At 62.3% G+C, this 24111-nt stretch overlaps 2 protein-coding genes across 3 annotated transcripts; both read right to left on the bottom strand.

Annotated features, from left to right (window-relative positions):
- Positions 1–141: 141 nt before the first annotated feature.
- USP36 (ubiquitin specific peptidase 36) lies at positions 142–10740 on the bottom strand. 2 transcript variants are annotated; one of them, XM_080381268.1, is made up of 20 exons: positions 10329–10740; positions 9727–10009; positions 9413–9634; positions 8542–8652; positions 8188–8287; positions 7484–7551; positions 6994–7064; positions 6503–6585; positions 6059–6170; positions 5619–5759; positions 5199–5299; positions 4766–4904; positions 3816–4496; positions 3021–3148; positions 1950–2303; positions 1509–1678; positions 981–1151; positions 592–707; positions 373–500; positions 142–299 (listed from the first exon to the last, which is right to left on the bottom strand). In XM_080381268.1, the coding sequence occupies exons 1-20, from the start codon at positions 10497–10499 to the stop codon at positions 293–295; spliced, it is 3357 nt and encodes a 1118-aa protein (XP_080237394.1). In that variant the 5' UTR covers positions 10500–10740; the 3' UTR covers positions 142–292. The 2 variants fall into 2 exon arrangements, with proteins under 2 accessions (XP_080237394.1, XP_080237393.1); XM_080381267.1 differs by lacking the exon at positions 10329–10740 and having other exon boundaries at positions 9727–10321.
- A 741-nt stretch (positions 10741–11481) lies between these two features.
- On the bottom strand, positions 11482–22678 carry TIMP2 (TIMP metallopeptidase inhibitor 2). The gene is made up of 5 exons (XM_080381578.1): positions 22270–22678; positions 14297–14397; positions 14104–14212; positions 13630–13754; positions 11482–13207 (listed from the first exon to the last, which is right to left on the bottom strand). The coding sequence occupies exons 1-5, from the start codon at positions 22394–22396 to the stop codon at positions 13007–13009; spliced, it is 663 nt and encodes a 220-aa protein (XP_080237704.1). The 5' UTR covers positions 22397–22678; the 3' UTR covers positions 11482–13006.
- Between the last annotated feature and the right edge of the window lie 1433 nt (positions 22679–24111).

Below are 24111 nucleotides of genomic sequence, written 5' to 3'. Positions count from 1 at the left end.
ACGCGGGAGCTGCCGGCGCCAGCCCCCCCGGTGCCCCGCCCCCGAGCCGAGCCGAGCCATAAACACCACGAATTTATTGTCTGCGGTTCCGGCCGCAGTACCCGTCCCGCGGCCAGCGCGAGCGCGAGGGGGAGGGGAAAGGGGGGGGCTGGGCTGAGGCGCTGGGTATAATGCAGGACCAGCGCCCCCGATCCTCCCCTCCTGCAGCAAGGTCCACCAGCAGCTCCCAGAACAGTTTTCTCCACAAGCCCCTGACCCAAGACTGCTCTGGGCTCTAGTTGGTGGATGCAGATCATAACCTGGGAGGAGATGAACAGCATTAGCACCCTACCAGCAGCTGACCCCGCTCCCTGCCACACTGGCTTCACTCACCAAGGTGACATGTGGTTGGCCATCTTGACAGAAGCCACCCCCGACATGCAGCTGTGCTTGTTCTCCCACTGCTGAAAGGGATTTAATTGTCTCCTCTGGTCCCACCTTACTTCCCTAATCTTCTTTACCTGGGCAGAGGCAGAAAGGCTTTTGAGGTGAGAGCACAGAGTCCCCTACTGCCTCCCACCTGCTCCCACCCAAGACACAGCCAGGACTCACCTTCCCTCTGTCAAACTCCTTGTCCCACTCATCGATGACAGTCTCACTCTGGGCCAGCACTGTGTCCTGGATGGCATCCTGGCTGACAGCCGAGATCTCACCCTCCCAGGTCAAGACTGCAGGAGCAGTGCAGTCAGCAGGGAGCACCACGCTGTGCTCTGCTGCACCCGCCTGCACACGGCCCCCACCCTGGACCAGAGGCTGGAGCCCCTCACTCCAGCACCCCCAACAGCCCCTCAACTGGGTGCATCTGCCTAGCTCCAAGACCCCACCCCCCACCCCCCCCGACGGTGCTGGGGGGAGCTCAGGCCCTGGCAGAGCACAGAGGGCTCTGCCCACATCCAGGGCTCAAGGCAGGGGAGCTGCCAACCCAGGTGAGAAGGGATTACCTTCTTTGCCATAAGCCTTGTCCAAGGAGTTCCTGAGCAGCTCTTTCACCACACCGAACTCCTCCTGGCTCCTGGGTGCTGTGCCAGCTCCATAGCTGGGCTCAGGGCTCAGGGCAGCTGGGTAGTACCTGCACCCATTTGCAGCCTGGCTGTCCTTGGTGCATGCTGGCACTGCAAAAACAGGTGGGGTGATGACAAGCCAGAGGGAGCTCCCGCACTGCTTCATCTCCAAGGCAAATCTCTCCCCAGAAGACACTGTCAGGACTAACAAGGTCCGGACAGCACAGGGTGTTTGGGCACACTGGCGCCTGATCTGGACAGGGAGGATCTGAGGATAAATTTTCACCCCTCAAGGGACCCATCCCCACAAGACTGGAGAGGAGCACCCCCTCAGCCAAGGTGGGTCAGGAGACAGGCACCACCAGACAGCTGCAGGGACCAGCAAGCTCCAGGGTCTGCACACCAGTGAGGGTCTGCATGGGCAGAGAAGCAGCCAGCATCAGGCATGGTGGAGGCACACAGTCATACCTGGTGTGTCATCTACAGTGCAGGTGCCAACACCACCCAGCTGGTTCATGGCTAGACCACGCTGCTGTGCTGTTCTCCGCTTGTGCTTGCAGTGCTCATTCTCTCCAGCTCTAGCCTCCATGATCCGTGGCCGCTTTGTCCTCCGAGGCTCCAACTCAGATCTCCTAGAGCTGGGGAAGTCAGAAGGGGTCAGCTCGCTCTGGCCAGACCAGAGTGGGGAAAAGTTCGAGCTCCCTGCACGCCAACAGGATACAGGGACACTCAGACCCCAGTGCTGCACTTGGGGAGGGGTGAAATCACTCCCAGCAAGCTGGCACTTCAGTTGGTTCCATGGCAAGACTTGTCCCACTGGCAGAAAGACAAGAGGCACCTGACCACCACCCAGGGAGCCTGACTTCAGGCAGAGCACGGGTGTGTTCTCGCATGACCCTAGCCCCTCACCTGTAGGAGGTCAGCATCCCAGAGCAGGGCTCTTCTATCTCCTCTGCACTCCTCTTCTTGGAGGAGATGGGCTCCATGTCCAGGCAAATACTGCGGCCTGACACTTGCTGCTTGGGCCTCTTCTCCAGATCCTGGCAGCTTGGCCCCTCTTGGCCACCACTGGGACCCTCACTTGCCTCCTTCCATGTGAAGGACACCAAGACCTTCCCAGAAAAACTCTTCTTCCTCTTCTTCCTGGGGGGGCTGGAGTCTTCATCCGTGCCCTTCACAGCCAGAGCACGAGAGCTGCCACGGGCTCCAAAACGCCACTTTCTGGAAGAACCAGTGGTGGCCTGGCCAGGCCCCGTCCCCCTGCTGCAGGGAGGAAGGTGGTGTGAAGGGCAGGCAGTGGAACCATTAGTCAGGAGGGAGGCTGGGAGCTGAGAAGCTGAGTAGAGGCTGAAGCTGAAGGCAGGCTTTTCAGGATTTGGCATTTTGAGGGGGCATAAGGACAGCCTGAAGGACAATAAGAGGCTGACATGATCTGAAAGCCACCAGGTCGGGAGTGGGAGCCCCTCTCTTCCTCCACACCTCTAGATGCATGAGCACAACATCCAACTGCTACCATCTCATGCAGGAAATCTGAATCAGACCCTGCTCTCAGAGCAGCAGCTGCAAGTGCATACAGTGACCCTGCACCTGCCCAGCACCAGCCATGCACAGGGCACACACTTTCCCATGGGGGATTAGGACAGAGCAAGTGTTGCTGCAGCACATGCCAATGGTGGTTACATACAAGGGAGACCCAGAGTAAGATCTAGACCAGGGTGGTTCCTCCTGATCCCACGGGACACTAGTATGTGGTCAGAGCCTGCAAAGCTCCCTCTGGCCTTGTGCCGACAGTCAGAGAAACTGCCCTGCTTCTAGGATCCAGAGCAAGCCATACCAGCCCAGCAGAACAGGAGAGCCAGCTGACAAAGTCACTCCCCCCCCAGCCAGCTTCGATGCCAGACAGTTGCCTCATGGAGTAGCCCAAGGCTGCTACTGGCCTTGTTGCCGTGCAGGAGCCTGGGAGTGACTGGCACTGCTTACCTCAACTCGCCAAAAGGCGAGGGAGTGGACTCAGGGTGGGTGGTGTTCGTGAGGTTGGTGGGGTCAGCAGATTGTGGGTGAGGTTGTGCGTGGCAGTCACTTCTGCTCATCTTCTGCAGGGTGTTGCCCTGTAGTTATTGACATAAATAAAAACTTGGTGGTCTAAAGAAAAGAGGTTTCCATGAGTCAAGAGGAAAAAATTAAAAGGGGAGCCAAGAGAAAGGGGAGGGGAACAGACACAGATGGGGGGGAGGAAGTGGGGAGGTGGTAGAAGAACAATCGGAAGTGTTTTCAGTTAGAAGCACAAAGGAAAAAAAAGAAGGTAGGAAATTTAAAGAACAGAAATCCCAGTGCACCATCCTGAGTCCTGGCTGCACAACAGTGCCCAGAGGGCAAGTCCCATGCCACCGCCCAAGGAGGAAGCAACCCCACAGCCCTCCAGCTGTTGCATCACCTGCTCCCACTCGCCCCAGGTGACACAGTACCCCAAGGAGGCTGGCGAGGCTGCCCCACTGCAGGGACTGGCACAGCCACCCCTCTGTCCTGAGCAAAAAGGCAGGAGCCATTAATTCTGCATCACTTAGGGATGTGAACAACAGTGGGGGCCTGGCCCCATGCCCCAACCCAGACGGAAGGCAGAGCAACTGCTACAGCCCTGGGGCTGAGGGGCTCTCCCCACCTACCTCCAGCTTAGCAAGACAGCCAGCATTAGCTCTGTACTTGCCTCCAAAACAAGCCCCTGTTCAGAAGGCATGAGGCACCTACAGAAGTCTCCAGGCAGGGGCTCAGACTCACCTTTTTGGGAGAGAGCACCAGCTTCTTGGCAGGTGGTGGTGATGTGGTGCTGCCTGGCTCCAGAGCAGTGATGGTCAATGGGCAGGATTTCAGTTTTGCTGTCTTGGAGTCTTCAGGGACAGCTGGCTCAGCACCAGGGCCAGCAGGGAGGCATGTGTCACAGTTCATTTCTTGAAAGGTGCAGAAGCTGGTAGTTCTGCTCTTGCCTTCCTGGGACTCTATGGCTTGCTCCTCCACTGTGCCATGCACTGGGCTGGCAGCACTGCTGGCACAGGAGCCCCTCTGCTGGGTCCCAGCAATGTCCCCACTGCCCCCCGGCTGCTGTCTGGGCTCCAGCAGCAGCTTGGATGAGGTAGGTGGCTGCTTGCTCTTGGAGGAGCTCTGCTGGGACAGCTCCACTTTGTCACTGCTTGCATTGCTGGTGTTGCAGAAACCCTGAACTGCTTTGGGTGTGGGAAGCAGCTGCCGGAAGGAGCATGGCTTCTTGAACCTATGGGCCCCATCACCTGGCAACACTGAGTTGGCTTTATGGGGCAGTTTGGGGGATGGGGACCTAACACGCAGCTTCAGACTACCAGTTCCGTTTGATGGCTTTGGTCCCATCTTAACCATGCCACGAGCCACAGGGACTCCAACCTCCTTCAGCCCTAGCCACTTCTTCACTGGCTGCACATCTGGTTTCTAGACAAAAAGAAAGAGAGAAGTTCAGCAAGGAGAGAATTCGAGTAGCCAAGGACATGGAGTGATACTGCCCTCCCAGTCCCTCCCCAGGCCCACACAGGGACCCTTGGCTGAGCAGGATTCCTCCTGGAAACCGTCCTGCCTTGTGCCTGCCCATCCAGAGCAGTGTACCCACCTCCCTGCAAAGCTGTGGTCTGCCTGCCCTCAATAGAGTGGCAGCAGCTCTCAGCTTCTGGGAGCACTAGCCAAGGACAGCTTTCAGGACTCACCTGTCTCATCAGTGGTGAAGACAGGGGCTTACTGGTCACGCTTTTCTTGACCTTATCAGAGGTGCCACCAGTGTTGGCACGCGGGGCGGAGGCAGCTTTGGCAATGGGCCACTCTGGGTTCTTGCTGGCATTCGGGGTTCTGGTCAAGGCAGAGAAGTGCACGTTAACTGCAAGGGTTTGAGCGACTGGAACGCTCATCCGTGATGCACACAGGAAACAGGAGCCAGAAGCTCTGAGGAGGCGCGGTCATACAGCAAAACCATGACAAGGGACTGGACCTCTCCCTGCCATCCTCCTTCGAGTCAGAGCATGTACATGGGCATTGCGGCTGCTTGGGCCAAGCTCCTTTCTACCCCCACGCACATGCTACCGGCCCCCTCCCAAATGCTGAGAGCGGGGGGCAGAGGGGCTGGGCGGCAGAGGGCGCTCTCACCTCAGGTAGAACAGCAAGTAGGCCTGCTGGTTGAGGACCACTTGGATGTTGCTGCTGCGGACCAGGTTATCGTTCATTTGATACCACTGCCCATTGCTAGCCTGTGGAAGAAGAGAGAACAGGGTCGGGGCTGTGTCCGAGGACCCCTGTGGCCTGAAGAGCAGCAGGTACAGTGTCTGTTGCCAGAGCTTCTCTCCCCAAAATCCACAGATGGCCCAGGGCAGGCAAGGGGGCTCTGCAAGAGCAGAGCTCCATGCTTCCTGCAGCAGAGCACAGCCTGTATCCCCCACCACCCCCCTAGTCCAGTGCTCCACACTGTGCACACCTACTGAGAACCCTCCTTTCTGTGCACTACAGAGACCCATGAGCGCACACAGCCCACAGCCCAGAGGGGGTGCCAAGAGATCGCCCTGGGCTCACCTTCACGTAGCAGTAGTAGTGCCCTGAGTGGCAGCTGTACCCAGAGTGCACCAGCACTGCATAGAGTTTGTACAAGACAGGATGCCCATTGCTCTGAGTCAGGTAAGGACGGATGTTCAAGATCTCAGGGTACTCCACATCCTGCAAGGAGAAGGTGCCTCAGGAGCCTGCACAGCAGACAGCTTTCTTGCTACAGCAAGAGCAGCTCAGCTGTCCTGTGAGTCCCATCTCTCAAGGGAGGGGGACCTGCTCTCCCAGGCAGAGATCACTGTGAGGAAGATGCCAAGATGAGGCAAACTCCCACTGCACTGCACAGCTGGGGAAGGGCTGCAGAACAGTGGCAGAGCTTGCACTGCACACAGGACTACCTCCCACCCTGCTCTGGGCAGCAGGGCCTCCGGCCAAGAGACAGCCCAAGCTCTGGATTGCCGAACACTCACCTTGGTGATTTTGACTCCATGAAAATCCGCAAAGCGTTTCAGGGAGATTGTGAGAACATTGGAAGGTCGGTGGATGGTGAATTGTTTGCTGGCCAACACTTTCTTCTTGCATCTGCACAGAAAGAGCTCGAGCTATTCAAGCTGTTCTACCACCCAAATGATTGCCAGCCCTGGCCAAACCACAAACCCCACAGAAATGACCCTGCTGACACCAGGCACCGCTCCAGGGCACCTGCCCACAGCCATGTCTTCTGGCCCAGGTGTTCCTCATGGGAGGACTGGCATGGAGGAGTGGCAGGCTTCATCACAGGCTTTCATGGCCACATACCTCACAGTTTAGCTAGAAGCAGGTAGAGAAGCCCTCCCCTGCTGCAGCAGGCTTTCCACCTTCTTCCCACCAGCAGACCCACAGGACCCTTCCCACCCACAGCCCTACACACTCACTTGTCACACATGTAGGCATTCTCCCCACCCAGCATGTCTGGCTGCACATACAGCTCTAGCGCCTGCGTTATGTCTGCGACTTCCTGCAAGGGCAGAGGAGAGGTCAGGGCACAAGTGGCCTGTCCACATGACAGCCCAGATCCCTGCTGAGACACTGGCTCCGAGAGGTAACACAGAGCACAAGCACAGGGTCACAGACTACACCAAACTCATGAACCCGCCACCAGCTAGGCACTGCCCAGCATGCTAGGAGGGATGGCTGCGCTGCACCCCAACACCATAGAGCCTCAACAGAGGAGTCATGGTCCACACTCAGGCGACGGGCACTGCTCTGCCAGAGAAGGCAGCACAACAGAAGCTGCTTCCCCTCTTGTCTGCACCATGCCTTGATGCTGGCAGGTTAAGGAGCCTCGAGAGCAGTAACGATGCAATTGCAGGAATATCTCCCATGAGAGCAGAGCTCCTCCCCGTCCTCAGCCCTGCTGCAGTACCATGATCTCCAGCGACAAGTCCAGGAAAGGTTCATAGGTGTCCGACACGCTCTTGCACTCCAAGCACCTCACTGCAAAAGAAAGAGCAATGAGCACACCCTGGCACAACACTTGCACCCACCACCACCCCAGCATAGCACAGGCAGTTGCAGTGTTACTCCTCTCTGAGTTTGGGCTCTGGGATGTGAGCACCAGGATTCACCGCCTGACAAGGAGGAAGGCTGGCAATTCCACTACGTGCTAGGACAGCAAGTATTGCTACACAGCTGGCAACACAGGTCCCTTTTCTGGTGGCAATGAGCCAGAGACCCTCAGACAGCAGCTTTTTCCACCACCACAACAGGGGTCACGACCCACAAGACTGACCAGCTGCAGCTCTGGATAATTTGCACATGCAGTAAAAATATTTTGGGAAAACTGCTAAGCCTGGCTCTGAGAGAAAGAGCACCCCTGGGAGTCACAGGCCCAGGACCTGGAAGCCAGCACTCACCACAGGACCGCAGGTAACCACCATAGATCTGGTGAATCAGTGTCGTGGCCTGGGTCTGGCGATCCAACCTAGAGACAGCAGCATTGGATCTCACACCACCCCTTCACACCAGCCACCCCCGCGGGCCACCACTGTGTCCTCGGGACAGCTCCCCTGCGTGCTCCAGCTAGCAGACGGGCTGCAGAACTCCAGGGGCAGAGAGAAGTTGCTCTGCCAGTTTGCTCTCCCAGTGCCAAAACTGAAAGGGTGGCACCAGGCTCTGATGCACACCCTCCTCTAGAAGAAGCAGAAACCCTGGGGCAGAGCTCAGAGCTAGGCACTGCAGAGAGAGGCAACGAAAATTTCCTGGGACAGAGAGCCGAGGGGAAAGCTGCTCACCCACAGCCACAGCGCTGGGGCTGAACTAGCAAGCAGGCCTGGATTCCTTGGCAATAGGGAAAAGATCCAGACCCATAGCAGCCTCAGAACTTGGGGACAGGACCACAGCTATACTGGCATAGAGGAGTCAGGAGAAAGCAGACAACAGTCCAGAGCTGTGTCAGAGAGGGGCAGAGTTGGGCCAACCACCCAAGGCCCCTGGAGTCAGTACCTCCCTCTACAAGTCTAACCCGGGGGACACATTCACCCCAAAGACCCCTCACATGGGTACAGGGGACAAGCGAAGGGACAGCAGAGAGCAGTGATGGGCCAGAAGCCTCACATACTTGGTACAGCCATTCAGGCAGGCCTTCTGCATGGCATCAATGGTGTAACGCAGGAACTCATGCGCATCCTCCTGCCTGCCGAAGATGTTCTGGGTAAAATCTGCAAAAAAGGGAGGAATCAGCCTCAGCATGTGCTGCAACAGAAGCAGCCTGCCCTCCCTCCCTCCCCTGAGACAGGAACTCCGGGGTTTGAGCCCCCTCAACCCAAACCAGACATCAGACTTATGCTGGATATGGGGGAAGCCCCTACATAGCCCAGGAAGTCATAAGCCCCTGGCAGTCTCAAAGGTTCTGCTCCCGCATTAGTCCCTGCTCTCCTGCATGGCTACAGGAAGGGAGGGGAGCCATCCTTACTCTTGAGGTTTTGGATGAAGGACACTGGCTTTATTACGTTGCCACTGTTGGTAAAAGCCTGGATCACATGGCTCTGCATAATGCACATCATGCAAAAGCCTTCTTGGTGACCTGGAGCAGAAGAGGAGAAAACAGGATGTTAGGGTCAAATCCAGGAGAGCTGGAGGCAGGACAGGGGACAGGGGATCTCTGGCCCAACACAGCTCAGCCACGCTTAGCTGTCCCTATGAGCTCTGTGCTACAGTATAGCTTTGGGGCACCCTGGGCACACAGAGACCATGGCTGGCACAGTCCCAGCCACTGCAACCCACCCAGACAGAACAGCATCCATGTGGATAGAAAACAGGTCACAGCTACTCACTGGACCCCACAGGTCAGCCCTGAGGGGCAGATCCCACCAGAGCCCTATGGATGAGGCTGCAAGGCCCATGATGCTCCTTGTGGTCACAGCTTGGAGCTGTGCCCACTGGACTCCCTTTCAAAGCCACCCAGAAAGGGCACCTGCTGCCCTACTTTCATGCAGTCCCCACAGCCAGGGGCTGTTTGGGACCCCCAGCTTAGTCCCCAGGAAGCCAACGGACCACATTGGACCCATCTTAGTCCTGCCCACAAGCAGCAGAAACAAAGCCTCCCCAGACACAAGGAACTCAGGAACACCACTACGGCCAGGAAAAGCGAGCTGTATGCTCTTGATGGAGAAACAGGCAGGAGGGAGTAGAGAATGCGCATCCTGACACCCACACACCCCCGGCTAGAGCCATGTGCAGAGCTGCCGAGCCCAGCACTGGAAGCAGGACAGGCAGGCACTCCTTGCCCTGCCCATGCAGCTGCCCTGGCCCTGCTGCCCACCGAGCCAGGCCTCCCCACTCACAGTTGTGGGAGTGCTCCTTGGAGAGCAGGTAGTTGGTGAGCGGTGGTGTGTAGGTCAGGCACTGAAGAACAGAGTTCAGGAAGCAGGTGTTCCCTAGGTTGCACAGTCCGGCACCGATGCGGTAGTTCTGCTCCCACTTCATGGAGAGCCGCTCCATCGGGAAGAGCACCTTCTGGGGCATGGGGATCCCGTCCCCCTGGTCTTCTGGGGTATCGTCCCTGCCTACAGGGAGAGAGGTGGTGAGCAGCAGAGAGAGAGGTGGTGAGCAGCAGGGACGTAGACGCGAGGAGGGCCCCCTCACCCTCTCTACCTACCCCGCTTGCTGGGTGGCGTCTTCTCCGGGCTGCCGTGGTGGTCCGCGGCCGCGGCCCCGCCGTTGAGCACCACGTACTTCCCGCGCAGCAGCTCCAGCTGGCTGGAGAAGTCGCGGCTGGCGGGTTCGAACTCGACTTTCTCCAGCAGCACCCTCTTGGCCGAGGCGGCCAGCAGCTGGCCCAGATCCCCATCCTCGCTCGGCCTCCGCCGGTTCTGCTTCAGCACCTCCCTCAGCTTCCCCTGGATCGTCATGGCGCGGTCGGATGGCCCCGGCTGCGGGGACTGGGCGGGCGGATAAGCGGATGAGCGGGAGGGCGCCGGCCCGTTCCCCCTCGCTCCCGGCGCAACCGGCCGCGGCCTAGGCCCGCCGCAGGCCGGTCCCCGCCGCCGCGCTGCCCGCAGGCCCCATCGGCCCCGCCGTCGCCACCGCACTGCCGGCCTGCCCGACGCCGCCCGCGACCTTGAGCGCCGCCGCACGGCCACGTGCGCCCCGCCCGGTACCGGCGCCCCGCCGCGCCTGCCCCGCGGCCGGCCCCGCCGGCGGAGCAAGAGAGCGCGGCGCAGCTGGGCCCTTCCCATCCCGGCCAGCGGCGGTACTCACCATCCGGGTCTCCGCGCCGCACGCACGTGTCACTGCCTGGCTCCGGGGGCGGGGGCGTGTCCGCTGCCGGCTCGCCGGTCTTCCGCGACTGCCCACCGCAGGGGTGGGCTCAGCGGGGGGCGGGCTCAGCGCCGGCCCGCTGTGCCCGCCCTCTCTCGCCAGGGGCCCCATAGCGGGGCGCTAGGCTGTACCGGGGGCTGCCCGCTCTCGCTGAGGGTGCTGCCCGCTCCCGCTGATCACACTGGGGGCACTGCCTGCTCCCCCTGAGGGCACCTGCACTGACCGCTCTTCAGGGCACGCCTACTGAGGGCAGTGATCACTCCCAGTGAGGGCAGCGACCACTCCCAATGAGGGCAGCGATCACTCCCAGTGAGGGCAGCGATCACTCCCAATGAGGGCAGCGACCACTCCCAATGAGGGCAGCGATCACCCCCAATGAGGGCAGCGATCACCCCCAATGAGGGCAGCGATCACCCCCAATGAGGGCAGCGATCACTCCCAATGAGGGCAGTTATCACCCCCAATGAGGGCAGTGACGAGTCCTACTGAGGGCAGTAACCACTCCCAATGAGGGTTGTGACCACCCCCAATGAGGACAGTGACAAGTCCCGCTGAGGGCAGGGACCACTCCCAGTGAGGGCACTCACCACTCCCCCTGAAGGGCACTGACCGCTGCCACTGACAACGCGCGCACTGACAGCACTGCCTCTCGCTCACTAACACCACCACACGCGTCCGCCCAGTTCAGAGTCCTGTAGCGGAGTGACGGGCAGTGGCACCTGCGCGACCTTAGCAACGCCACGGGTCGCGTTCTAAAGCCTGTGATGTACAATGGGTTCGGCCCAGTCACCTGTGGCTCCGTCCCTGGGTAACCGCCCCGCCCGCTCTGGCCCCGCCCCGCCGGGGCTGCCCGCAGAGGTCAGACGCGGTCTTGCCGCCGCTGCTCCCCGCGCCAGCCCCGGGTTAACAGCGCCCAGCGGGGACCCTTCCTCTCGTCGGCTGGTGAGGGGCCCGGCCGAGCCGGAGAGCGGCCCCCGCCCCCGCCCCCCGCCGGCCCCGTCTGGCAGCTGCCGGTACAGACACCCCGCACGAAACCGGTGCGACTCCAGCGCCTGACGAGGAGAGACGGAAATTACAGCACAGGGACCACACAGCCGGTGGCAAAACAAGTGGAAATATTAAACTCAAAGATAGACTACCAGCAGAGACAGGAGTAAATGGCACATTTGATATAACCATACAGTAAGCGAACGGGAGTCGTATATGGGATTGATTAGAGGTTGGGGGGGGGGGGGTTTCTTTCTTTTTAATTTTTCTCTTTAATATGTTGAAATTGCCCAGACTGGTCCAGTACGACATCTTAAACCTTACAGGGATGCACAGCATGAAAAAGCCCCCAGAGCAGGGCTGCAGGGATTGTTCCCAGCACGCTCACGCAACTGCGGTAAGGGCCAGTGGGCACACGAGACAATGCCACCCGCATCGCAGCTGGGCAGCTCCGTAGCACGCACCAGCGCCGCTGCAACAACGTGGGAATGGCTCAGAGAAAGCGGGGCCCGAGGTGTGTGGGAGGGTTCACCGGAGGGAACGGGTTTTCCTGCAGCCACGGTGCTGCCTGCACCCAGCTGGGCGCCGGGCTCTGTCCTCGCCACCGCAGAGAAGGGAGCTCAACCGGCCACAATGCTGCAGTGGTGCCGAAGGCCGCAGTGCAGCTCAGCCAACAGCTGTATGAGGTGATGACAAACACCCTGCACCCGTGCAGTTGGACCTCCTGCCTCGGTGCCCTGCCAAGCCCTCCTGCCTGCCTGCCTGCAAGGGCTGGTGGGTCTAAGGCTGTCCAGCAGAAGGGTCCAGCAGCAGCTCTCTGCCCGTGCAGCAGGTTGTGGTGGGAACGGACCCCTCTGTGATGCTGGGGAAGATGGTAAACCCCAGCACTTGCCTCTGTGTCCCCATGGGGAGAGGAGCGTGTGGAGAGAGGGGCTGCAGTGCCCAGGTGCATGCAGGGGGGCCACCCCAGCCATGCTAACATGTCCCTCCAGCTTCTTGGGACAAGGCACCTGCACAGGAGCCATCCAGCCCTGCAAAAGACCCATAGCCCCTCGCACACAGCTGGGGGCTCTGCCACATGGTAAAGCCCCCCAGAGCCCCTGCCTGGAAGGCTGTACCCTTCCTGCACCCCCAAAAGGAGGGACGGGTGGTGGGTGGGGAGGGGGACAGCAGGGTCCCCAGTGCTGGAGGGTGGCCAGGGATGCTGCAGTGGGGAGGGCTGCCTGACAAGAGCTGCTGGGGCGGCTAGCCCGTGGCAGGGTCACTGGTAGACCTGCTACGCAGATGGGGCAGCTCCCGCCACTCACGAGGGTTCAATTCTTTCACAGCTGCCAGGGTGCTGGGGCTGAGTGTGGCTAGGCAGGGACATGGCCCCAGCAGGGGGGTCCCCTCACACCCTGCTCAGCCCTGCCACAAGAGCAGGAGCACCCAGCATGGCCACGGGCTGCTGGGTGCTTGTGACAGAGCAGGTCCCCATTTCTGCCCTCTGCACACGTGTGGCGGCCACCACAGCATGGGGAGCCCCGCAGCCAAGTGGATTTTCATGCTGTCTCCAGGAATTGATATCAGCGTGGACCAGTCTAACATCTTGCAGGTTTTTTCTACTGGCTACTGGAATGCGCTCATTTGGCTTAGGGGTCCTCGATGTCGAGAAACTCTTGCTTGGGGGGGGCCATGCCACGGTACCAGGCGCATGAGCCATCGCTCCTCTTGATGCAAGCGTAGTGCTTTGCCTGCCGCCCATCCACATTGTTCTTCTCCATTGCCCAGTCTGTCCAGAGACACTCATCCGAGGAAGAGACGAAGCAGGGGATGGAGAGGCAGCGTGAGATCTGCACATAACAGAGACTGTCAGAGACCCGAGGGTCGCTCCTTGGGGTGGGAGGAAGCAGCATGGGGCAGCTGTGACTGGTGATTCTCCACAGCCCTGCTTCATCCACCCCCCCAGCTCTGGACCAGGGATGCCAAGCTACCCTTTCCCTGCAGGGCACAGGGACGTAACACTGATGCAGGGGGACTGAGGGAGCCCCTGGGTGTGGGTCCCAGGGCTGGTCGGTTCCCAGCCAGAGAGCACCAGAGGCTCAGCCATCCTTCCCATATCCCTAGCTGCATGCTGTGCCCCCTGCACAGTATCATCCTTGAAGGACAGGGAAAAGCATCTCACCGCAGAGCCCGTGCCTGCCTCAGGGCTGCAGACCCCATTGGTGTGGGGAGTGGGGCGCAGCCCATGCTCTGGGGCAGCCCGGCTGCTCACCTTGCACTCGCAGCCCATCTGGTACCGCTGGTTTAGGCTCTTCTTCTGGGTCGGGCTCAGTGAGTCCCAGGTGGAGACCAAGTCACAGAGCGTGATGTGCATCTTGCCATTGCCCTCTGACTTGCCTGGGGAGAGGCCAGAGAGACCAATCAGAGGGTCCCCTCCAGGCGCCCCGGCACCCGACTTTGGTTTGGGGTGCCCGGGTCTCAGCCCAGCCTGGGGGGCTGGAGGCCACTGCAAACCAGCCACTCTTGCCATATACTGTCCCTGGTGGACCCCAGGGAACAAAGGCTTGTCCCACAGCCACCTCTGCCACAGCTGGGGGGGTCCATGGAAGGCTGGTTGTGGAAGCAGGACAGGATACAACACACACACGTGGGCACACATGTCACAGGCATCTTGGGAAGCACATGAGGCAGCAGGGCCATCAGTGCCACCAAAAACCCCCAAGAGCCCTCTGTCACAGCCACCCACCTGCAATGAGATACTCCTTCTTCCCGCCGGTGTCCAGCAGCCGGCCACACACAGCAGTGGACGGAGCCGTGTAGATGAACTCTATGTCCTTGTCAGGGCCCTTAAACATCTGGCGAGAAGGAGCAGGGGTGAGTGGCCAGTACAGAGGCTGCCCCGTCCCTCCCAGTCTCCTGCCCTGAAAGTGCCCCATTACCTTGATCTGCTTGATTTCATACTGGATTCGTTTGATTGGATTCCCGTATATATCATTCCCCGAATCCACCTCTTTCGCAGAGACAGCCTTTGCTCGGATCACTGCAATGGAGGGGTGTCAAGGTCAGCAGGGGTGGCCAAGGACTGGAGGTGTTGCCTGCACCACACAGTGCTGCCCTGGCTGAACAGTCCCACTTAGCCTCCCCAGCCCACAGGGAGTCCCACCCTCCATGGGGCTGGCTACCCGCAGCCAGCCCCAGTGTCCTCCCCACAGACATCCAGCTGCCCGCAGAGCTGGTTGTCACACGCTGTCCCCGAAGGGACAGGGCTCTGACATGTGCAGGACAGCAACGGGTAGCACTGCAGCAGCACCCTCACGGTGGCCAATAAGGAAAGGTCACCCCAGGGTCACCCAGCCCCACCACTGCCAGCTGTGCTGGACCAGTTGCACTTGGCCAGCACTGGCTTGGTCTCTGCCCAGCTCCTGTCAGCGTTGTGGGTGCAGGCTGGCCCTGCCTGGGCTCGTGCCTGTCACCCAGATGGCACTGAGTCAGCTAAAACCTGCCAGCAGCGTCCTGGGAGCACCACGGTATTTGTCCCACTGTCATTAATTAAACCAGTTTCTGACGAGGGCCCCAGCCAAATGCCTGTGTGGCCTGGCAGGGCTGGAGGGGGAAAGGGCATGGGGGAGCTATTTGGAGGGTCACCTTCGGGTGCAGAGGAAGGTGGGAGCTGCATCCCCCTGGCTGCCTGCCACGGCCAGCACGGGCATCAGCGATGCTCACCAAGTGCCTGCACAGGCAGCTCATGCTGGGGTCCCTGGCACGCCCCGAGACCCCTGCCAGCCCCTCTGCACCACCATGCCAGGGGAGTGGGTGTCCCTGGACCAGGCTGCCTTCACACCCCACAGCTGAAGCATGGGGTCCCTGTCCCACCAGGGAAGGGTCCCAGCTGCCACGGGGCAATGCTCTGGCTGCTGGTTCCCCGCCAGACCTCAGCTACCGCCACATGGAGCCTCACACCATGCAGGTGCAAACATCGCATCCTCTCGGGGCCGGGGGCTGCAGCGTGTCGATCCCTGCCCCTGCTGCCAGAACAAATAACCTGGGGACACCGAGGGCTGGGCAGTGAAAAAACACAGCCCGGTGAGGAGAGGCAGCAAGTTCCCCAGCCAGCACCCTGGAGCAGCCCAGCCACAGGCAAAAGCCCTCCCGGTTCTGCACAGCCCTGGGGCAGTTCCAGTGCTTGGTGCCAAGAGACAAGGTCGGGTGCCCCAGGATCATTGAGGTCACAGCACCCTGGAGCCTGGGGACAGCTCTGCGGTGGAAGGGTCCCTGTGGTGAGCTGCCAGCACAGCCTGGGGATACATGAACGAGCATGTGAGTGCTCTGCACGTGGCAGTGCCCTGCAGGGCACTCGGGGCGGGCAGGGCAGGCAGGAAGCAGGCAGCCAGCTCACCCTTACTCACTGGCTCGGGACACGGCAGCTGGTTCAGTGCTGCGCTGCGCAGGTTACAGCTGCCTGTGATGAATGCAGCGACACAGGCATGCAAGGCCAGGGCTGCGGTGCTGAGAGCTGTGGCTCCCAGCCCTGCCTGGTTCTCTCCATCAGCGTGAGAACGGGAGCTCCCGGCTGGCCCCAGGCAGCACCGGGGACGCTGATGGCACAGGGGGCAGTGGCATCCCCAAAGCTGCAGCTCCTGCTCAGCACCCTCACAGCTGGAGCTGAGGAGGGGGCCTGGCTGCAGGGCAGGGGCTCACAGGGCTCTCTACTCTGCTGGGGGTACTGCCATCCCACGGGGAGGCCAGATCCCCATCTCTCGGGGGACCTGCCAGCCCCGTGCATGCTGCAGGGTACGGGATGGGGTCCATGCTTTGGCCAGGGTGGCAGAAGAGCAAGCAACAGCCAAGCTGGAGATCTAGCTTGTGTCCCCCCCGAAAGGTGCTGGGGTGGGAGCAGCTGGGGACACGCAGGGCTCACCAGCCCAGCACAGATGAGCTTGCCTTCTTTCATTTGGCACAGCAAGAAGGAATCTGACCACGCTCTATAAATACTAATGGGGCGTGGGGGCATGTGGATGGGCTATTTAAGCTGAAGGTCAGGGGGGCACAGCCCCACATGGGCACTGGTAAGGGCCAGCTGAGTTTACTCTGGAAAAGGGAGGGTGGCCACCAGCAGGACCAGGGGCCAGGGAAGAGACTTTCAAAAACAGACACCCCTGGTCAATGTGGGCACTCACTCGGTGCAGGCCAGAGGGATGCAACGCATACCAGTACCAGGGCTGCACCGAGGGCTTTCCCAGCCCTGCTCCCCTTCCCTAGGGAAGGGCCAGGCTGCCCTGGCACACTGGCAGCACATGCAGCATCTTGGCCATGCAGGAAGCCCCAGCCTCCTGGCCTGCAGTAGGCAGCAGGGCAAGTCCCTCGGCACAGCCCCCCATCCCAGTCCCCAACCCAGGCTGCAGGAGCTCAGCTTGCCATGTGCAGACTCAGTCCCTGCCCGCTGCCAGCGCCTGCTCCTCTGCCAGCAGCATGCCTGGGTCACCGCTGGCACAGGCCACCCCTCGCCCCCCGACCCAGCTGCTGCGTGCCCCCACATGCCAGGCCCTTCGCTGCTCTGCGCACATCTGCGGTGTAACTTGGGTGCAACCAAGCTGGAGAGCGCGCACCCGACTCCGGTGCAGTGGCTCCAAGCGCAGGGAACGGTTACTGGTTCAGGGGCTCCAGCCTTTTCCATTCACGTGCTGATGAATCACTTGACAAAAATGCAGCCCAATTCTAGGCGGATTTGTTCTGAACAGTGCGGCTTTGTGGAGGGGATGGCTGCGCTGCGCTTTCCCCGCCAAGACCCCAGCAGCGCAGCCAAGCTGCTCTGTGCCAGCCAGGAACCAGAGCAGTGAGGAGGGCAAGCTGCAGGGATTGTGGAGGAGAGCCCCAGAGGAGAGCCCAGCTGAGAGCCCTGGGATGAGGAGGCAGGGCTGAGGGATGGAGGAAGGCCCCAGGTACTCAGAGGCCGGCACTCAGCCCTCCCCAAATGCCACCACTCCTGCCACCAGCCTGGAGAGCCATCAGCAGCAGGAGCCCACACCCTCTGTGAAGCTGAGCTGAGGCTCTCCCAAGGCACACGGCAGGCACAGCACACCACCAGCACTGGACAACTGAGTCTGACCAGGACAATGCTGGGAACGCTCCTTCCCAGGGCAGGACAAGCTGTGGCAAGAAGATGCACTGTGGGAGCCCCACCAGTGACAGCCCCTGTGCTGGCCCCCTGGGCTGCAGGCCATGGCCACCCTGTAATGAGGACCCTGGAGCCCTCTGAGGGCAGACCCTGGCAAGGCAGCGAGTTCTCTCGCGGCCCTCTGCCATAGGGGTCGGTCCCACCACCCTGGCAGGGCAGGAGAGCTCGCCCCCACGCCGAGGCTGCCGGCTGGCCTCTTCCTGCCTCTGCACTGGGAGAAACGCCAGCGTTCGCCTTTTAACTCCGCACAGAAGCTGATGCATGACAAGGGCTGCACTCACAGCTGGGGCCTTCGGAGCCCCCTAGTCCGTGCCCACTGAGCGGGGCTGCCCTTGTGCCTGCCACCCTGGGGGACTCAGGGCTGGGGGCTGTTCCAAGAGCTTTCGATAACCCCCGAGCTCGCTGCAGCTGCCCTGGCATGGCCCACAGCCACCTTCCAGCACTGCTCCCTGCTGCCTCATCCTCCTGCCCAAGGCAGGATCCAGGAACAGGCACAAGGGTAAGCAGGGAGAGGGTTGTCTGCCCCTAGCTGCAGAGAGGTGGGGGTCCATGGGGAGCTGGTGACCTCCCACCCTGACCAGCCAGGGCTGGCCGGGGCAGAGCGGCCGGGGAGTCCTGGGCATCCCACAGTAGAGTGGTCCCCACACTGCAGTGGGCAACAGTGCCACAAGGAAGGGCCCTGTGCTGGGGCCCAGCTGACCCTGTACCACTCCCTCTGGCTGTGCGACAAGCACACAACCAGCTGGGACAGACTGGGGCTGCAGTGCAGCTCCAGGAGCAAAGCTGGGGGCAAAGAGAGTCACCCAGTGCCACAAACCCACTGGGATGTCCCTCTGTGCTTGCCAGCCAGTGGGATGCTGTCATCTCCGGCCCCTGCCACACGGCTGCCCCAGCTCAGGGGCTGCACCCTGTGTGTTTCATACTGCTAAGTGAGGCTCCTGCTGCAGACAGTTACCATCGCAGCAGGAGCCACCATGGGCAGCTGGCAGGGAGATGCTGCAGCCCCAGGTCCTCTCTGGGGAAGAAGAAAAGGCGGTTTGGAAGTGGTGACCTGCCTTGATGAGACCTGCCAAGAAGAGAAGCTGCAGCCAAGGTAGGTCCTGCCTTTGCCCAACCCAGCTTGAGGGAGCTGCTGGAAAGCGCTGTGCCTGCCTGCGTGTGCCCCACGGGCTGAGGGGCAGCACAAGGAGCCTCTGCTCTGGGACTCCCCTCCCAGCCAGAGACATGCCAAACGGTTGCCCCTTCCTCCACCATCCCACCCCAAACCCCACTGTATGGCCCCACCAGCACCCGCCTGCAGCTGCCCAGGAAGCGCTGGTGCCCGCAGAGCGTGGGGGCCGCTGCTGGGCTGAATGGCCAGGGAACAAAGCTCCCTTCTCTGGGGCTGCTGGCAGCCGGCTGAGCAAAGGGGCCAGCTGCCAGTGCCAGCACTGCCCACTGCCCACCCAGCACCACCAGCCTGGGCACCCATCCCCACAGCAGGGGCAGCCTTGGGGTCACTCCAACTCTGCTTGAGGCTGGCAGAGCTAGGGATCCAGCAAAACACCCCCGGGAGGGACTCCTGCACCCTGGCACGCAGGCAACAACCAGCCCCCAGGTGCTTGCTCGCACCCCGGCAGGGGCAGCGGAGCAGGGCGCCCCCGCCCCGGCACAGTGGCAGGGTGCTTCTGGGGGTGTGGAGGCTGGGGGAATGTGGAGCTGAGCACGGCAGCCCCACAGCGGAGAGGCAGCAGGAGGCCATGGGGGCTCCCCTGGAGCACCGCGGTGCCCACGGGGAGGTGGGAGGCACCAGGCCCCACTCACCCGCCGGCCTGTGCGGGAGCCACGGGTTAAGTGCTGCCATGGCCACGTGCGTCATCCCAGCCCTCTGACGGGAACAGGACGGGGCCCAATCAGCAGCAGCACCAGCAGTCAGCCCACGGCCCTCCGCGCCCACAGCATGGCAAAGGGGCTCCGACCACCACAGCACGGCAGCTCCTCTGCCCCAGCGGGGCTTGCCAGGGCCAGCCGGGCTTCTGCCAGCAGCCCTCAGCGGGGGCTGCTCCCACCTCTCTCTCCAAACCCTCTTCTCTGCCTGGTCCCCGCCAGCAGCTCCCGCTGTTCCTCCCTTGCCTCCATGGTCCCTGCTCCCCATCCCAAGGAACCATGCGCTGGGACACATGGGATCGGCACAAGGCTGCCAGGGGCCGCATCCAAGAGGTGCCCCCATCCCATGTGGTACAGCAAGCCCCTGCACTGACCCATCGACCCCTCCTGGAGCCCTCAGTGCCATACAAGGCCAAAGCCATGGCCGTGCCCAGAAGGGCTGAGCATCACCTCCCTCATTCCCCACATCCACATGCTGCTCCAGAGGACACCAAGCACAAGGCAGGGTCTCCTGCTGTGGCCCCTAGCCCAGCCATATCCCCACCTGACAGACGAGCATCTCCTGCTGCTGAGCAGCCCCAGCAGAGCAACCCCCCAGGCAGGCAGAACACAGCTGCCAGCCTCTGCTGCCTAGGCACAACCCCAGTGAGGAATGGCAGATGGAGAAGCCCTGAGCCCTTGGGCCCTGCAGTAAACTTCTGCCCATCTTATGGGCCAGGAAGCACAAGCACAGACAGGCCAGGTCACTTGTTCCAAGTTACTGGCTCTGGTGACACGACTCCCAGCCCCTCCATGGCCCCCAGCCCCAAGGGCACCTCATGCCCAAGGCAAAGTTGCATCTGCTCCCCCTGCGCTGCCTGGAAATGCAGCCCTGGGCTCTGAGTGCTCCAGCCCAGCTCCTAAGGAGAGCCAGCTGAAGGGTGCTAGAAGGGCAGAGAGGCTGTGGGGATGTACAGATGGATGTGGCAGGCACTCTCCATGCTACAAAGCGGGGACCCCAGCCCCACAGGGCCAGGGCCCTGCATTGCGCTCATCCAGCTTTCCCCTCCAAAGGGCTGAGCACAAGCTTTGGGGCTCATCAGCTGCCCTGGGTGTGCCCAGCACCACAGCACATCAGCCACCACCACATCTCCACCAAGGGCACAGCCTGGACACAGGCTGCTTCATCTGCAGCAGCTGGGGAAGGACCCGGCAGCACCTGGTGTCCCAGGCTCTCCCTGGGCTCTGCATGACCGTAGAGAGGGAGGTGACCAAGGAGCCTTCCAGCTCCAGAGAGCATCTGGGGGGAAGACGAGAAGCAAGACAACCAGGGATCACAGGCTGCATGAGACAGACCCATGCTGCATGGGAAGAGAAGGCTGGGCAGCTCATCCCAGGATGAGCCCTGCTCCCCAGAGCCCAGCACTGTCCCCAGCTGTGCTCCCACAAGGCAAGACTGATCCACATGAGCCACACAAGGGACTCGGGCTGGGAGCCAGAAGGTGCCAACACTGTGGGAAGCACAGCACAGTGGGAAGCTGCCTTGGCAGGACAGGCTCCAGGCACCCACAGGACCAGCACCTGCCGAGGACAGCCCTACCCGCAGGGACCACCGCCTGGCCATGCTGTGCCCTCTCAGGGGACAGCTCAGACAGCTGCAGCCACCAAGACAGACAGTGACTCAGCAGCTGAGTCACAGCTGAGCCAGCACCCCGGGACTGAGTCACAAGTGCCCAGGAAAGCTGATCCTGACAAGAGCGTGATGGGAAGCCACAGTCCCACTCCCAGAGTAGGCACGGGGGATCCTGCGGTCCAGGGGCACCGGCTTGAGCAAAGCTCCAAAATTCAGTGCTCCATTTTGTCTAAAGACCTCCCTGTCCCCAACACCCCTCATGGTGTGCTGCGCTGAGCAGCAAGGCCAGGCAGAGCCGGGGCCATGGGGCAGCTGCCAGATGCTGCGGGAGTTGCCCTCACTGAGAAGAAACGCTGGGAGCGAGGTCTGGAAGGGATGAGGGGAGCCTGGGAATCCATCAGAAGCATCCTGTCTCAGGAGCTGGGGACAGGGCAGGGCCGTCCAGAGATTGGGGCTGCTTAAGTGTTTGGGAATGTTACCTCTCCAGCTGAGCCTGGGAAAGGCCCCACAAAGGAGAGCGTCAGGAAATGGGCCTGGTCTGTTTGTATAATATGTTAAAATTTAATAAGGGCATTATTCATAGAAAGAGGAATCCAGATCCCGGCGCTGCCAACCCCTCCCTTTCAGCAGCATCCAAGCCGAACAAAGTGGGACAGGGGAGAGGAAATGCCTGGAAATAAGGAACAGACAGGAGGTGACCGAGCCTGCCGCAGCTGGCCCGGTGGGGCTGGGGGCTGGCCCGGCGCTCGGGGCCAGTGTCGTGCGAGAGGCAGCCGCGCTCGCAGGGCCCTGGCCGCCCCCGGGGCCGCCACGTCCCACCGCGGTTTAAGCAAAGTTGGAAGAGGCCGGGCGCACCCGCGGCACCGGGGCTGCGCGGCGGGGAGCCGGACCCCGGCCCGGCGGCGGGGGTAGAGCCGCGGCTCCGGCGGCTCCTCGCATCGCCCCGGGAGCGACGCCGGGCGCGGCCCCGAGGGTCCCCCCGAGCCGGCGAGAGGCGCCGGGAGGGCCGGCCACAGCCCGGGCGGACGGAGCGGCCGCGCCTCCGCCGCCACACCCCCGGGCCGGGCAGCCCGCAGGGCGCGGGACCGCGGGCAGGTGCTGGGGGCCGGGGCGGCTCTGCCCGCTCCCCACCCGCCCGGGCCGGCCGCTCCGCGCCAACTTTCCGCCCCTTCCCCCCCGCCGGGAAGTTGGCGCGGGCCGGGCCGGGGCGGCGGGGCCGCTGCCGGGGACAAAGCGCGGGGGCGGCGGGCGGCGCTCACCTACGTCCGCGTTGCAGAAGGCCTGTTGCGGGTGGATGGGCGAGCAGCTGCAGGCGTCGGCCGGGCGGGCCCTGCCGAGCAGCAGCACCGCCAGCCAGGCCAGCAGGCTGGGCAGCGCGGCGGGCATCTTGCGGCGGGGCTGCAGGCTCAGCGACCCGGCCGAGAAAGCCGCATCCACCGCCGGGCCCGGCCGAGCCGCCGCCGGAAAGTTTGGCTCCGGCAGCCGCGGCCCCTGCGCGGCGTTGTGGACGCTGCTGTGGCCGCTCCTCCGCTGCCTTCTATGGAGGTGTTTTCTTCCTTCCCCGGCTGCCGCTCAGCCTCGCTTTTTAACGTGCTCCGGGGATTTGCTGCTCCTCCTCTGCAAGACGCGGGGCCTGGGCTGCTCCCGCCCCTCCGCAGGATGCGGCTCTGCGCCGCGCTCGGCCCCCCCGGCCCGGCCCCCGCCGCGGGCACCGGGCGCCCCCCCCCGCCCCAGCCGATCCCCGGCGCGTCCCGGCCGCCCCCGCCCTGCCGCCTGGGGACCCGCCGCCCCTTGGCCCGGGCGGGGCCTGGCGGCAGCGGGCCGAACCGGACAGCGGCGGGGGAAGGCGCCGGGGCCGGCCCCGGAGCCCGGCTCGCAGAGCTGGCGGCCGGCCCGCGCCCAGCGGAGCGGCGGTTGCAGGGGAGGGCTGCGAGCGTGGCCGTTCCCAGGCACCTCCTCACCTCGCCGGCTCCGCCAGCTCGGCTCATCCCGCTACTCGTGCCCCCTCGCCCACTGCCGCTCCGTGCCCGTGGCCCGGCCGGCTATGGCCGCGCTCGCCCGCCGGTCCTGCGCCGCCGCGATGTGCGCGCCAGACGGGGGCCTCTCCCCCTCGACCCGCAGCGCGTCCCCCGAAACCCCCTCCCCGCCCCCGCCCTGGCTGCGCGGCGCGGTAGGACCCGGCCGGCACCCGGCCCATGCTGCCACTCGCTCTCGCCCTTCCGGGGGGAAAACTCCTGCGTCGAGATAAAAACAGTTTAATAGGTAAAGTCGTGCGCACAAGCAAAGCTAAACAAGGAATTCCTTCACTGCTTCCCTCAGAAGGCAGGTGCTCAGCCATCACCAGGCCAGCCGGGCTCCATCACGCATGACGGGGACTTTGGAAGACAAATGCCATCACGCCCAATGTCCCCCCCTTTCCTTCTTCCCCTGGCCCTATATGCGGAGCATGGTGTCATGGTCTGGAATATCCCTCGAGTCAGTTGGGGTCAGCTGTGTCCCGCCCCCCAGCTCCTTGTGCCCCTCAGCCCGCTCGCTGTGGGGTGGGGTGAGGAGCAGAAAAGGCCTTGGTGCTGTGTAAGCGTGGCTCTGTAATAGAGAAAACATCCCTGTGTTATCAACGCTGGTTTCAGCACAAATCCAAAACACAGCCCCATACCAGCTACTATGGAAAAAATTAACTCTATCCCAGCCCAAACCAGCACACTGCATCACTGTGGAGGGCACTGGGGTGCTGTTGGTCTCTGTGCCAGTACTCCCGTGCCCAGGCCAGCCGGCTGCACAAGCGTACTTCATTCCTCCAGCGGTGCCCTTGTCCCAGCGAAGCAGCAGTGAGCCCAGCTCTGCCTCTGGGCAGGGACATGGCTTCTGAGCACAGCTGAGCTGGGTGCTACAGGTATGTGTTGGCAGGGGCAGCCACCACCACGGCCACAAAATCTGCTCCTGAGCCAGCCTCTCACCACAGAGCTGCCCTGCCACGGCTACTCATGTTTGAGGGAGGTGCCAGAGCTGCTTGCCCTCTAGGATGCGAAGAAACAGCAGAAATGTGGGCGGCTGAAGCTAGTCCAAGCCCCACTAGAGCCTGCAGGGAAGCTGTGGGAGGG

Source organism: Falco punctatus, assembly GCF_963210335.1.
Source record: "Falco punctatus genome assembly, chromosome: 1".
In the NCBI taxonomy this organism is placed as follows: domain Eukaryota; kingdom Metazoa; phylum Chordata; class Aves; order Falconiformes; family Falconidae; genus Falco; species Falco punctatus.
This window is presented reverse-complemented; position numbering and strand designations above follow the sequence as displayed.

Excerpts from the sequence above, each read along its gene's own strand:
- USP36 (XM_080381267.1), bottom strand. The coding sequence starts at position 10,306 with ATGGGAAGGGCCCAGCTGCGCCGCGCTCTCTTGCTCCGCCGGCGGGGC. Across the intron at positions 1,152-1,508 it reads CACTGTAGATGACACACCAG|TGCCAGCATGCACCAAGGAC; the intron begins GTATGACTGTGT and ends CTGTTTTTGCAG. Across the intron at positions 708-980 it reads CAAGGCTTATGGCAAAGAAG|TCTTGACCTGGGAGGGTGAG; the intron begins GTAATCCCTTCT and ends CTGCTCCTGCAG.
- TIMP2 (XM_080381578.1), bottom strand. The coding sequence starts at position 22,396 with ATGCCCGCCGCGCTGCCCAGCCTGCTGGCCTGGCTGGCGGTGCTGCTG. Across the intron at positions 14,213-14,296 it reads ATGAAATCAAGCAGATCAAG|ATGTTTAAGGGCCCTGACAA; the intron begins GTAATGGGGCAC and ends CCTTCTCGCCAG. Across the intron at positions 13,208-13,629 it reads AGATGGGCTGCGAGTGCAAG|ATCTCACGCTGCCTCTCCAT; the intron begins GTGAGCAGCCGG and ends TGTTATGTGCAG.